The 14,416-nt window shown below is 42.1% G+C and overlaps 3 protein-coding genes across 4 annotated transcripts; 2 read left to right on the top strand and 1 right to left on the bottom strand.

Moving 5' to 3' along the window:
• The first annotated feature begins 858 nt into the window (after nucleotides 1–858).
• On the top strand, nucleotides 859–4,954 carry LOC134184893 (uncharacterized). The gene is made up of 12 exons (XM_062652659.1): nucleotides 859–1,532; nucleotides 1,609–1,745; nucleotides 2,071–2,220; nucleotides 2,277–2,354; nucleotides 3,048–3,200; nucleotides 3,258–3,370; nucleotides 3,432–3,545; nucleotides 3,640–3,753; nucleotides 3,814–4,029; nucleotides 4,108–4,197; nucleotides 4,274–4,484; nucleotides 4,559–4,954. Exons 1-12 carry the CDS (start codon nucleotides 1,313–1,315, stop codon nucleotides 4,757–4,759), a joined length of 1,797 nt encoding a protein of 598 aa, XP_062508643.1. The 5' UTR covers nucleotides 859–1,312; the 3' UTR covers nucleotides 4,760–4,954.
• Nucleotides 4,955–7,938: 2,984 nt separating this feature from the next.
• On the top strand, nucleotides 7,939–11,839 carry LOC134184440 (uncharacterized). Of its 2 annotated transcripts, XM_062652130.1 has the most exons (13): nucleotides 7,940–8,056; nucleotides 8,123–8,286; nucleotides 8,363–8,499; nucleotides 8,703–8,852; nucleotides 8,912–8,989; nucleotides 9,687–9,854; nucleotides 9,911–10,023; nucleotides 10,085–10,198; nucleotides 10,293–10,406; nucleotides 10,467–10,682; nucleotides 10,762–10,851; nucleotides 10,928–11,138; nucleotides 11,457–11,839. In XM_062652130.1, exons 1-13 carry the CDS (start codon nucleotides 8,046–8,048, stop codon nucleotides 11,655–11,657), a joined length of 1,767 nt encoding a protein of 588 aa, XP_062508114.1. In that variant the 5' UTR covers nucleotides 7,940–8,045; the 3' UTR covers nucleotides 11,658–11,839. The 2 variants fall into 2 exon arrangements, with proteins under 2 accessions (XP_062508113.1, XP_062508114.1); XM_062652129.1 differs by having other exon boundaries at nucleotides 7,939–8,286.
• A 642-nt stretch (nucleotides 11,840–12,481) lies between these two features.
• Nucleotides 12,482–14,228, bottom strand: LOC134184444 (uncharacterized). The gene has a single exon (XM_062652134.1). It carries the CDS (start codon nucleotides 13,925–13,927, stop codon nucleotides 12,575–12,577), a length of 1,353 nt encoding a protein of 450 aa, XP_062508118.1. The 5' UTR covers nucleotides 13,928–14,228; the 3' UTR covers nucleotides 12,482–12,574.
• Between the last annotated feature and the right edge of the window lie 188 nt (nucleotides 14,229–14,416).

The raw sequence follows: 14,416 nt of genomic DNA, 5'->3' as shown, positions 1-14,416 counted from the left end.
TTCTTTATGGCGTCACATGCTCAACTTTATCTAGAGCCCCACTTTTAAGATCCACATTACCATACCCCTTGGTAGACTCACTGCAGGGTATCTGCGGAGGGGCTGGGAGCCTTTAAAATTTTAGTGCGTGACCCATCTGACCAGCTCATAGCTAGTCTCTTGCACAGCCCCCTTAACGCGCGCGTCAGGAGCAGAGAGGGGGCAGTGCCTGTACACGCTCTCTTAACGCGCGTGTGGGCACGGCCCCTCTCAGCTCCTCGCACACGCGCATTAGGAGGGGCTGTGTAAGAGACGAGCTCATAGCCTGCCTGCTAGTTAGAAGCTGATTGAATAACGTGACTTGAACTTTTCAATTGAGAGACGTGTCTTGTGGCTCAGCTTGGTCTAGATGGCAATAGACAAGTTTGCTGTAAAAGGACGGGGCGAATGCTAAAATTGAAATACTGTAATCTTAGTACTCTACAGTTGTAGTGCGTGTTCTAAGAGAGAAATGTGGAAGTCGTACGATAATCTATGACTTTCTTCTCTGATAGATTGACTACTTTTTTGGCTGGTGAGGTTTATTTATTAACTAAGGTACTGTACAGTACCAGCACAGTACAGTATCCTTCATGTATGCGTGTTGCGCACATAAACCTAGGACGCAGAATTTGATTACATACTTACTCTCGCCCAGAAAGGCGATACCGAACCAGGTGATGGCAGCGCATCCGGGGCTGCAATCCACACTGCGTCTGGGGCGAGGCTAGTTTCAGCTCACGTGCACCTTCAATTGCGCTTGGGGACACTTGGGGTGCGTTCGAATACTAGTTCTAGAACTGGAATTGTAGGGGGGGGGAGAAAAGTTCTATAGCGTTCGATTGGTAGTTCTGACAGTTCTAGTTCTAGAACTGTTGGAACTGTCACGCCCTACATGAAAAATTCCCGGAGGTTGATGAAGTGAAATGACGAGTACAGGCCGTTGTGGACCTTCTTGTTGGTTCTAATGAACACTTGTGGCGACCATCGGCTTGCCAAACACCAGAAGAACGACATTTGGGACTGATTACAGTGACCTTCTTGGCGCGAGCGACTCCAAAAAAACCGAAAGCGAAAGCACTGTTGATGTTCGAACAGACTACAACAAGTGGAGTAGAAACGTCATGCTACTTCACATTGACGCTTACCGGAAGTATGAGCCTCTGCGCATGCTCAACTTGCTGACAGTTCTGACAGTTGTGGTAATTCCAGTTCTAGAACTGGAACTAGTATTCGAACGCACCCCAAGGAGTCCCTTTGTGTGATAGAGTCTCAGACCTAGCTTGAAGAACTGATGGCTTATAGGTCAGAAAGACGTGGCCGTGCGCGTCGTCCTAAAGGGTTGTGCAGATATTACATGGAAGGGTCATGCAAGAAAGGCCCAGACTGCGATTTCGTTCATGATCCGTCTAGGAAGCAAAATGTCGAGTACAACAATCCAAACGAGGCTCGGGAAGGCGAAGAAGAGTTGCCATTTTCGTCTAGATCAGATTTTACGTTTGTTGTTGGTCACGGTAAGTGCCAACTTTCGAAATTTACTAGTAAAACTCTACATATATATGCATATTTATGCATGCATGGTATATCTAGGTGGAAGCTTTTTGGACCAACTTAGGGAGGACTATCCTAGCTTGTTGGTTCGCCCCTCTTGGCCACTAGGTAAGATGTTTCTGAAAGGGTCAGATGAAGAGAAACGGAAGTTTATGGAAGCAGTCACTAAACGATTGGTATGATCAATACGCGCGCGCGCGCGCGCACACACACACACACACACACACACACACACACACACACACACACACACACACACACACACACACACACACACTGTGACACATGCACACACACACACACACACACACACACACACTGACACACACACACACACACACACAGACACACACACACACACACACACACACACACACTGACACACACACACACACACACACACACACACACACACACACACACACACACACACACTATTACTTTAATTAAGGTATCTCTACAGTATGAATTTACACTTGTCTATTCCCATTTGGTTGATAGGCAAGTAAAGTAGTTGGATATTTACCCATACCACAGGAAATCCCTGTCCATAGTGTTATTGGTCGGCAAGGCAGGACGTTGGCAGGTTTAGGGAAAGACACAAACACTTTGTGTAAGGTGATGCCGGAATCTCAACAAGACATTACGTGGGTGAGTGTATTTGCTGTCTATCTGTAATTTGTTTTATGTGAGTGAGATGTCAACAGAAACTTGAGATTATGGCTTGCAGTTTGAAAGATTTGGAGTCAGCAAAGGAGATCTTATCGGCAAACCTTTTTACTCAGGTAATTAATTTATTGTATAACTTTTGTGTACTTGCTTGCTTTGCAGGATGTGGTGCCTGTCTGTTTGTTTGCTTGTCTTGTTTGTTTGGTTGTAGTTTTATTTTGTTTGTTTGTTGCTATGTTGTAGACTTTGATGGTACAGTACACGTTTAGCTTCAATTATCTACATATGTGTCACTTTGTCAATTATTCATCAAGAGAGTGTTACCAGTACTTGACATCTGCTTTTGAGTCTAGTGACAAGCAATACTGTGCACACATTTTCATGTCAGTTATGTTTAAACCACTAACCAATGGAACTGATGTTTGCTAAATTGTGTGATTTATTTACCAGCTCATATTAGTGTTCTTGCTTAATTGATATTTACTTAGATAAAGAAAACACTATAGTTTGAAGTAGTTTTAGTGGTTTTAGACAAAAATGTTATCATTTTTCAAGGGGTGATAAGATGCTTACCTGACTACAGTAGTTATGGTTATGGTTAGCCGTTAGGGTTATGCTACTTAATTAAGTGTTATGTAATAGCTGCATGATTTCATGTTCATATAAGTACATTCTTGAATTCTCTGATATCCTCACTTGCATTCAAGAGATTGTCTTATTAAAAGTTTAGTTACACGAGAGTCCTGTTTGTTAGATCGAGAACTGGAAGTGGAATTGCTAAGTCTATCTGGTTGATATTCATGTTGCAGGTTGTTCTGGATGACTCAATACTGTGCATCAATACTACGAAGCGTAGTAAAAACGTTATGATCACCTTCAATCGTTATGAACGCTACAGATCAGTAAACTTGCATAAAAGGCATGTGCATGAGATGTGTTTGCAGGAAAGTCTAGACAAGCAGGTGATAACATCTTTATTGAGCATAACATTTTTTACTTAAACTGTATCAATTAGTTAGGCAACAGATGACTTTGATGAATCCATTGTCGCAAAAGGCCTGAAGAATATTAGAATTGAGGATCATGAATGCACAGAAGCAGCTACCCTCAATGCCTCTAGAAGTTCATTAAAGTCAGCATTTGTCTTTCGTTTATTTATTAGTTGTTTTAAGGATATCATTCTGTTGAGTTAGGTTGACACCTTATGGATACATTCATGAAGAGAATGTGCGTTACGTTTGTGAGTGGACGAAAAGTAAACTGAAGATGTTAGAGACACGGACTGCTGTGCCAAAACTAGAAGCAAGGTAAAGTACAATAGACATGAAATGGTCAAACAAATTTGCCAACTTGCTGAAGCATACAAGTGTGTAGAGAACCGTTTTATGTGTTTATTCTAAGGTTTGGCAAAGTTCTCTGGACTGATATGCCTCCTGACATTGCTACCGGTACTTACAGCATTCTCGAGTTTGAGCAAGAATCGACGTTGAACTTGAAGACTAGTTTTGCTACCTTGTAATCATTAGTCTGTATATTGATTAACAGATTTTGCTTTCAGTCTGTCTTTTTTTCCAGCGCGGATTCAGACTTGACATGTCTCTCAGTCGGTGATCCCTTTGTTGTCGAATCATATGATTTAAAGGTCATTCCTGGTCGACAGCTGGTAGCTGAGGATGTGGCGAAGAGAAATATTGATTTGAGAGTGACAGTCGATGACGGACACTTCAAGCTTGCTGCTGCGTTTGGGGATGAGGCACAGAAATCATGCGCTGATTGGATATGTCTTGATGGGTATAATTAATATCGACTCAAATACATCGACTTGCTTGACTGTATTGTATTGGTGGATTGAAGGAATTAATTTTTTAGGAAATATGACTTTCGGTTATCAGTCAGTGCAAGAGAGATTTTACAGCATAGAGACGAATTTCAACGTCTAATTGATACTCTAAAGAAAGAGTAGGAATCAACAGTTGACTTGTTAAAGCGTGCCTGTCTGTTAATGTATACTTCTCACTCTTCAATTTCTTCACAGAGAGGGTGATGGTCTAAGCTACCAGAACACACCAGAGTTGACAGTGCACTACATCAGACACAAGAAAAAACGTTGCTATTCTGTCGACGACTGCTACCGCATTGCCATATACGAAATCCAGGAGTATGATGTCAAACGACGCCTTGGAGTTGCTAAAAACGTGAGGCTAGTAGCAGATTTTCAAACAATAGAACCACACAGTGAAGTAGAAGTGAGACAATTATGATCACCTCACTTGTTAACTACCATATGAATTTAATGTCCAATCTAATATTTTTCATCTAGTTTCAAAATGTAAAGTGGATGGCGAGGTTCTATGCTGGCGCTGGTTATGATATCAAGAGCGCATTTTCCACAGAGCAAATCTACTTCCCTGAGGACGTGACGGGTTTTGATGAACCATGGACAACAGACGGTATCATGTCTGAGTTACCAGAATTTTTGGAACAAGTAGATAACGTGTGTGAAATATTAAATACAAGCTAGTCTGCAGAACAGTTTGAGTAGAAAGTGTGTAACAGCATAACAGCTAGACTAATGTTTGTTGTACATATACTGATAGACATGACTCTTTAGTGTGACATGACTTTTTTATTGACTTTTTAAAATTACAGAAATTTGTCAGTCACAATCGCAAATGTTTGTCTTTGGAAATTGACAGATGTTGATATTTTGCCCTAATGTGACCACATGCACGTGACTAAGTACTTTAATTAAATTATTATCAAAACGCTTGAGAGCGCTAGAAAACTTCTCAACAGACGGAAAGCAGACGGGCAGACACACAGACAGATGGCCAGACAGACAGTGGGAGAGAGACATGCATGCAAATATGATGCAAACTGCACCAACTGTCAGATGTGATCAGCGCACAAACCAGACAGACGGACAGACAGACAGACAGACAGTAACTGTGCATGCAGAAAGCTAATGCCCGCCAGAGTGATATTAGGAATTGAAGAGGATAACAGGAGGTCGGGAAGATGGGCTCATGGGTGAATAATTGGATGTACAATGTAGTGTGCACTAATTAGTTAATTACATGCAGTTTACTAGTTGTAGTTTAAGGTAGTTAATTAAATTGACTCTGTGTTTGATGGGGTAGGAGGTTTAGCCTTTTTAAAGTTTGAGACAGAGACAGGATTATTGTAAATTTAGTGTTTGTAACTGTGCTTAAAATGTATTGAAATAAATGAATACAGACAGACAGACACTTTTATTTCATAATTCTATACTAAAAGTACACAAGTTAGGCTTAATTATTATTAAAACCCAGTTCAAGTCTGCAAGTATGCTCTAGAAGCTAATGGACAGACAGACAGACAGACAGACAGACAGTTTTATGTAAGAAGTAAAAGAAAGACTGACTGACAGACAGACAGGCAGGCAGACGGACGGACGGACGGACGGAGGGGACAGACAGACAAACAAGCGGACAGACAGACAAACAGCTGTTTACTAAGCATGCGCAGCAGTTAAATACACTTATTATATACAACTGTCTAATAGATTTAGTTTGTTGCGTGCATGGACATTCAATAATAGCGACTTGTGTGCAAGTCAATATTATGACTTTTTATTAGTTAAGATCAATTGTATTCATTAATATTAATTGTGTCCCATTACGTATCGGTTAATCTCTTTCACCGCCCCTCTTAACGGTGCACCGCCCCCTCTCCGCTCTTCGCGCGCGTTAAGAGGGGCGTAGTAGTACGGTCTGTTTGTGTCTGTACTTTCAGCTTAGCCTCGCAGTGTGGATTGCAGCCCCGAAAGCGCTGCCATCACCGCTGCATCTGGTTCGGTACCGGCCCTTGCGGTCAGCGTTAATCATGTCCCCATAGCGACATGATTAATATCAATTACAAGTCATCTTCGTCATCGCAGCGTAGTCGATTACAGGAAACGACTGTAGTGTGGCTAATTAGCGTGCAGTACGTAGCAGCAGTCGAATGCACTGAAGTAGAGGCTTAAGACGCATTGCAGCTTCTACTGGGAATCTGGGTACGCGGTCAAAGGCGTATGAAGGACCTAGAGTGTCATTTCTGATCTGTCATTTCATCGCTACGCTCCCTAGCGTAGCAGCCATCTCGTAACAATGCTCGACAGCGGCCTAGAATCGAGTGGAGCAAATCTAGCTTTCCCCCAACCAGTCTCATGTAGGTACGTAGAGTGTAGCCAAACTTCGAGGCTGCCGACTGCTCTTTCTAGCGACCGTAGACAGGATAGAAGCCGGTTCTAATTTTTCCAAAGCTATAGTTATAAATTCTGTACGTCTTTGTGTATCGCTTTACGTACATAAGTTAGCTACGGTATCAGTAGCTGGCGACGCGCGTTAGCAAGGAAGTCCCGTACGCAACGCGCGTTAGTAAGGAAGTCCCGTACGTAACGCGCGCACTGCTCTTCACGTTTGTGCATATTACGGCGGCAAGATTGGATGCTTGTAGATTTTCAGGTAGCGCTACTTGAAATACAACGTTTCTGTTGTTTCTGATCAAAAATTGACGTCTTTCTGGCTAGATGTTCTCTCATGTCGAACAGCGCGTAGTGATTGGCTGCCCAGCCATTGTCCCTCGTTGCCGCGTGCGACACAAAGAAGAATAATGCGGCGTGATTGGTCACTCGCTTGCATACCATACATTCCTGAAGCGTGACACCCATATACGGTCATTTTTTGGCGTACATAGTCAGTCAGCCACAGAGATTTGGAGCAAATAGAACCCCGATAGTATACCGCTCCTCGCAAGTCACGTGACTTCTTCAAAGTCCCGTTTCTTTGACTCGTAGCTTTCAATATAGAATTCATTGCCGAGCGTAGCGAGGCTTCTAATCCGGGTTGCACAGAAAGGGGCGTGGTCCTAAATGGGAGCTCTTGGTACATATATGTAAAAAGCCTCATAAAGTTCCGTCGCCCCATCCTTTTGTATTGTAGTTAGGGACTGTGTGTACTTGACAGCCAAGAAACACCTTTATTAGCTGAATACCACCTACAGTCAACTATTCACACGTCCCATATTACAATCAATCCTTTACTACACTGTGCTGCATCTAACACTGTTGATACTCAATGTTTGCTGATATCAATTTCTATGTCAGTAAATACCATACCACTGTCGTTACAAAGGAACTGAGCGCATACCTAGACTGTACATTTCAATTGTCTTGATTACGATCGCAAAACGACGACTACCTATACCAGGCCTATATACGTAATATAAACTACTAGGAAGTTTGCATGTTTACGTCCATGACAGCTAGGGTTTCAACAAATACGTATTGTATAGCTAGGACAGTAGACGGTCTGAAAACTCCGTTGGACGTGTTACCAACGTGAGGCGTCTACGCAAAACTAGTTAATATTGATTTCTTTCTATTACGTCAAGATATTCCAGACGCTTCCCGTATGTACTAGTGCACGTGACAGGTATATGGGGTCAAAAGTAGCACTTACTGCTCGCCCCTCCTACTTTTGACGCCATATACCTGTCACGTGCAGTAGCACATACGGGAAGCGTCTGGAACCGAGGCTACTACGTTGGCCTCTTGCACTGCCTCTCTTGACGGTGCAACGCTCTCTCTCCGTTCCTCGCGCGCGTTAAGAGGGGCTGTGTACTTACGGTCTGTTTGTACACGCCTCTCCCCCGCGCGCGAACGTCTGGCCACGCGAGACTAGTTTGTATGATGGTAGCTTTTGCTCACGTGCGTCTTCAGTTACGCTTGGGGACACTTGTAGTCCCTTTATGTGATAGAGTCTCAGACCTAGCTTGAAGAACTGATGGCTTATAGGTCAGAAAGGCGTGGCCATCCTTACAGAAAGCCTGTTGTTGGTCGCAAAGGGTACCGGTTGTGCAGATATTACATGCAGGGGTCATGCAAGAGAGGCGCGGCCTGCGATTTCATTCATGATCCGTCTAGGAAGCAAAATATCGAGTATGACAATCCAAACGAGGCTCGGGAAGGCGAAGAAGAGTTGCCATTTTCGTCTAGATCAGATTTTACGTTTGTTGTTGGTCACGGTAAGTGCAAACTTTCGAAATTTACTAGTAAAACTCTGCATTTAAACGCATATTTATGCATGCATGGTATATCTAGGTGGAAGCTTTTTGGATCAACTTATGGAGGACTATGATAACTTGTTGGTTCGCCCCTCCTGGCCACTAGGTAAGATGTTTCTGAAAGGGTCAGATGAAGAGAAACGGAAATTTAAGGAAGCTGTCAGTAAACGATTGGTATGATCAACAGGCACACGCGCGCGCGCACATGCACACACACACACACACACACACACACACACACACACACACACTGACACACACACACACACACACACACACACACACACACACACACACACACACACACACACACACTGTTACTTTAAGGTATATCTACAGTATGAATTTATACTTGTCTGTTCCCATTTGGTTGATAGGCAAGTAAAGTAGTTGGATATTTACCCATACCACAGGAAATTTCTGTCCATAATGTTGTTGGTCGGCAAGGCAGGACGTTGGCAGGTTTAGGGAAAGACACAAACACTTTTTGTAAGGTGATGTCGGAATCTCAACAAGACATTACATGGGTGAGTGTTGTATTTGCTGTCTATCTGTAATTTGTTATATGTGTGTGAGTTGTCATCAGAAACTTGAGATTATGGCATGCAGTTTGAAAGATTTGGAGCCCGCAAAGGAGATCTTATCGGCAAAGCTTTTTACTCAGGTGATTAATTTTTGTATAACTTTTGTGTACTTGCTTGCTTTGCAGGATGTGGTGCCTGTCTGTTTGTTTGCTTGTCTTGTTTGGTTGTAGTTTTATTTTGTTTGTTTGTATGTTTGTTTGTTGCTATGTTTTAGACTTTGATGGTACAGTACACGTGTAGCTTCAATTGTCTACATATGTGTCACTTTGTCAATTATTCATCAAGAGAGTGTTACCAGTACTTGACATCTGCTTTTGAGTCTAGTGACAAGCAGTACTGTGCACACATTTCCGTGTCAGTTATGTTTAACCACTAACCAATGGAACTGATGTTTGCTAAATTGTGTGATTTATTTACCAGCTCATATTAGTGTTCTTGCTTAATTGATATTTATTTAGATAAAGAAAGCACTATAGTTTGAAGTAGTTTTAGTGGTTTTAGACAAGATGTTATCATTTTTCAAGGGGTGATAAGATACTTACCTGACTACAGTAGTTATGGTTATGGTTAGCCGTTAGGGTTATGCTACTTAATTCAGTCAAATGTAATAGCTGCATGATTTCGTGTTCATATAACTACATTCTTGAATTCTCTGATATCCTCACTTGCAGTCAAGAGATTGTCTTATTAAAGTTTAGTTACACGAGAGTCCTGTTTATTAGATTGAGAACTGGAAGTGGAATTGCTAGGTCTATCTGGTTGATATTCATGTTGCAGGTTTCTCTGGACGACTCAATACTGTGCATCAATACTACGAAGCGTTGTGAAAATGTGATGATCACCTTCAATCCTTATGAACGCTACAGACCAGTAAACTTGCATGAGAGGCGTGTGCATGAGAGGCATGTGCATGAGATGTGTTTGCAGGAAAGTCTATACAAGCAGGTGATAACATCTTTATTGAACATAACATTTTTACTTAAACTGTATCAATTAATTAGGCAACAGATGACTTTGATGAATCCATTGTCGCAAAAGGTCTGAAGAATATTAGAATGGAGGATCGTGAATGCACAGAAGCAGCTACCCTCAATGCCTCTAGAAGTTCATTAAAGTCAGCATTTGTCTTTCGTTTATTTATTAGTTGTTTTAAGGATATCATTCTGTGGAGTTAGGTTGACACCTTATGGATACATTCATGAAGAGAATGTGCGTTACGTTTGTGAGTGGACGAAAGGTAAACTGAAGATGTTAGAGACACAGACTGCTGTGCCAAAACTAGAAGCAAGGTAAAGTACAATAGACATGAAACTGTCAAACAAATTTGCCAACTTGCTGAGGCATACAAGTGTGTAGAGAACCGTTTTATGTGTTTATTCTAAGGTTTGGCAAAGTTCTCTGGACTGATATGCCTCCTGACATTGCTACCGGTACTTACAGCATTCTCGAGTTTGAGCAAGAATCGACGTTGAACTTGAAGACTAGTTTTGCTACCTTGTAATCATTAGTCTGTATATTGATTAACAGATTTTGCTTTCAGTTTTTCTTTCTTTCCAGCGTGGATTCAGACTTGACGTGTCTCTCAGTCGGTGATCCCTTTGTTGTCGAATCATATGATTTAAAGGTCATTCCTGGTCGACAGCTGGTAGCTGAGGATGTGGCGAAGAGAAATATTGATTTGAGAGTGACAGTCGATGACGGACACTTCAAGTTTGCTGCTGCGTTTGGGGATGAGGCACAGAAATCATGCGCTGATTGGATATGTCTTGATGGGTATAATTAATATCGACTCAAATACAATCGACTTGCTTGACTGTATTGTATTGGTGGATTGAAGGAATTACTTTTTTAGGAAATATGACTTTCGGTTATCAGTCAGTGCAAGAGAGATTTTACAGCATAGAGACGAATTTCAACGTCTAATTGATACTCTAAAGAAAGAGTAGGAATCAACAGTTGACTTGTTAAAGCGTGCCTGTCTGTTAATGTATACTTCTCACTCTTCAATTTCTTCACAGAGAGGGTGATGGTCTAAGCTACCAGAACACACCAGAGTTGACAGTGCACTACATCAGACACAAGAAGAAACGTTGCTATTCTGTCGACGACTGCCACTGCATTGCCATATACGAAATCCAGGAGTATGATGTCAAACGATGCCTTGGAGTTGCTAAAAACGCGAGGCTATTAGCAGATTTTCAAACAATAGAACCACACAGTGAAGTAGAAGTGAGACAGTTATGATCACCCAGTGGCGTAGCTACGGGAGAGGGGTTCTTGGGGGTTCAGTATCGCCAAAAGTTATGGGCGTGGTTGCTCATCTATTTTTTATAGTCTAATAGAGTGATTTTATGTACATAATTATACAGTACCGAAATGATACGTTGTTAGTTTGTAAATCTATCAGTATATACATATACAGTTAATTTTGAACAAATTAATATTAATAATGAATTCCCAAAATTTTTGCTTTGGCTACGCCGCTGGATCACCTCAATTGTTAACTACCATATGAATTTAATGTCCAATCTAATATTTTTCATCTAGTTTCAAAATGTAAAGTGGAGGGCGATGTTCTATGCTGGCGCTGGTTATGATATCAAGAGCGCATTTTCCACAGAGCAAATCTACTTCCCTGAGGACGTGACGGGTTTTGATGAACCATGGACAACAGACGGTATCATGTCTGAGTTACCAAAATTTTTGGAACAAGTAGATAACGTGTGTGAAATATTAAATACAAGCTAGTCTGCAGAACAGTTTGAGTAGAAAGTGTGTAACAGCATAACAGCTAGACTAATGTTTGTTGTACATATACTGATAGACATGACTTTTTAGTGTGACATGACTTTTATTGACTTTTTAAAATTACTGAAATTGTCAGTCACAATCGCAAGTGTTTGTCTTTGGAAATTGACAGATGTTGATATTTTGCCCTAATGTGACCACATGCACGTGACTAAGTACTTTTTAATTAAATTATTATCAAAACGCTTGAGAGCGCTAGAAAACTTTTCAACAGACGGAAAGCAGACGGGCAGACACACAGACAGATGGCCAGACAGACAGTGGGAGAGAGACATGCATGCAAATATGATGCAAACTGCGCCAACTGTCAGATGTGATCAGCGCACAAACCAGACAGACAGACAGACAGTAACTGTGCATGCAGAAAGCTAATGCCCGCCGTAGTGATATTAGGAACTGAAGAGGATAACAGAAGGTCGGGAAGATGGGCTCATGGGTGAATAATTGGACGTACAATGTAGTGTGCACTAATTAGTTAATTACATACAGTTTAGTTGTAATTTAAGGTAGTTAATTAAATTGACTCTGCGTTTGATGGGGTAGGAGGTTTAGCCTTTTTAGAAGTTTGAGACAGAGACAGGATTATTGTAAATTTAGTGTTTGTAACTGTGCTTAAAATGTATTGAAATAAATGAATACAGACAGACAGACACTTTTATTTCATAATTCTATACTAAAAGTACACAAGTTAGGCTTAATTATTATTAAAACCCAGTTCAAGTCTGCAAGTATGCTCTAGAAGCTAATGGACAGACAGACAGACAGACAGACAGAATCAAGTTTATTGTCAACAATCTTCACTACTACAAACAGTTATTGTTAAAATGAAATGTTCTACTTGTAGTCCGAGACTATTGCTAATGAGTAAAACACTGAATGTCTCTATCTACTCCCAAAACACTGTCATCTCCTAATGAGCGCACAGAAAGCCTTGACAGCTTCCGCAAAATCACTCTGCTGTTGCATTTTTGAAGAGTAATAGACAGTCTTTTCCTCCAGAAGGTTTTAAACTCTACCGCAATTCTTCTTCCATCAAAGCCTCTCGCCTTCTTCCCCAGTTCATTCATCAGCTCGTCAGCCTTTAAGCCCCACCTGCCGAAGTGTTCAAAGACGAGTGGGACAACTATAGGCTTCGATCCATCCGCAAGCGATTCCTCTGAGTATTTTTTTGACTTTGCTGCCTCTCGTTTAGCTGCTGCATGGCCACCTTCTCTGGCTGCACCTTTAATAATGTCTTTGCTCCAAGGGTGAGCTATCGAAACATCACATTCTTTTGTGATCCCAGTGTCAGTGTCGTAAAGCGTGATGTCAGGCCGGTTTTCGTTGTCTACAAATCGCTGTCTCGGTTCTATTTGATGGGGAATGAGTAAATCGCTTAGGCAATCACTCCATGCAGACACTATGGAGTTATGCGTCCACACAGGTCCACCTCCATATTTACATGTCAAAAGGTGATAGCCCTCGCGATCCAGCTCAGTTCCACAGTCACACGTCTTAAGCAGCCGGCTGAAAGGCAAACCAGCACCCAACCTCATACAAGACGCTACACGAAATTCATTCGGCTTCAGTGCGTTCTTGTCTGAAGTTGGTATTACCTCTAGCCATGCTCCAGCTCCTTTTCCGTGTAAGGACCTGATCCTTGCAACATGTCTCTCTGAGTTCATGCTTTTGATAACTTCTTCTGATCGTTTATGAGAAGCGTCTACCGTCAGGCGATGTTGCAATTTTCTAGGGTATTCTGTCATCTGCTCTAAGGTGTGAAACTGCTCGTCATCATCTGCACCCGACTTGGGTGGTAGTTTTGCCACCAATGTACGAATAAGTTGTCCTGTATTGCTACCTTCAATAAACCGTTCTAAACGATCTTTCAGAGGTGGAAATCTCAATGGCAGTTCTTTCAAAGAGTGTGCCCATGACGCCAGAAATGCTAGGTGAGCCATCTTCTGAGTTGATGATAAGCCAAATCCGCCGAACCCGACCTTCAGAGTGGCCTGGCTCCATCCGGTGTCATCCAATTCGTTCAAACCAACCATGTCAGTGAAAGTAGCCCTTGTAAGGTGGTCATGACAAACAGCTGCATGCAGTAACCTGTCAGGTGGCACAGTCCTAGCCAAAAAATTCAGCCTGGGGACATGACAATGTCTGAGCAAAAGGAGGCCACACTGAGGGTCGTCAAGTTCAAGTAGCTTTGAACACAACGAGCTGCCCATGTTAGCCACAGCCAGGCACCTAGACTGAACATAATCATGATTGCCTACAGGTGACCCCAACACGTCGATTCCATCTTTGCTAACTGGGACACCAGCGCTGAAATTATCAGGAGCAGTGGGAAAATACAATTTGCATTTTTCATCTTTGATTTCTAGACCGATCTCAGAAAGGGATGCCTTCAAATCCAAAAGGACTGCTAAAGCATCTTTTGGTGGTCCCAGAACATAGACATCATCCAGATATGCCAAAAGCGTAATGCCCGGGTGGTTATTCTGAATAACTGTTACAATGGGGTGTAATGCTGCCGAGAACAAAACTGGTCCAGACAGACAGACAGACAGACAGACAGTTTTATGTAAGAAATAAAAGAAAGACTGACTGACAGACAGACAGACAGGCAGGCAGACAGACGGACGGACGGACGGACGGAGGGGACAGACAGACAAACAAGCGGACAGACAGACAAACAGCTGTTTACTAAGCATGCG

The sequence above is a fragment of the Corticium candelabrum genome, chromosome 9 (genome assembly GCF_963422355.1).
Source record: "Corticium candelabrum chromosome 9, ooCorCand1.1, whole genome shotgun sequence".
NCBI lineage: Eukaryota > Metazoa > Porifera > Homoscleromorpha > Homosclerophorida > Plakinidae > Corticium > Corticium candelabrum.
This window is presented reverse-complemented; position numbering and strand designations above follow the sequence as displayed.

Bases quoted from the DNA above. Each gene is read 5' to 3' on its own strand.
- LOC134184893 (XM_062652659.1), top strand. From the start codon at position 1,313: ATGGCTTATAGGTCAGAAAGACGTGGCCGTGCGCGTCGTCCTAAAGGG. The intron at 2,355-3,047 runs GTAATTAATTTA...TTCATGTTGCAG, and splicing joins CGGCAAACCTTTTTACTCAG to GTTGTTCTGGATGACTCAAT. The intron at 3,754-3,813 runs GTAATCATTAGT...CTTTTTTTCCAG, and splicing joins AAGACTAGTTTTGCTACCTT to CGCGGATTCAGACTTGACAT.
- LOC134184440 (XM_062652129.1), top strand. From the start codon at position 8,046: ATGGCTTATAGGTCAGAAAGGCGTGGCCATCCTTACAGAAAGCCTGTT. The intron at 9,855-9,910 runs GTGATAACATCT...TCAATTAATTAG, and splicing joins AGGAAAGTCTATACAAGCAG to GCAACAGATGACTTTGATGA. The intron at 10,852-10,927 runs GTAGGAATCAAC...ATTTCTTCACAG, and splicing joins ATTGATACTCTAAAGAAAGA to AGAGGGTGATGGTCTAAGCT.
- LOC134184444 (XM_062652134.1), bottom strand. From the start codon at position 13,927: ATGGGCAGCTCGTTGTGTTCAAAGCTACTTGAACTTGACGACCCTCAG.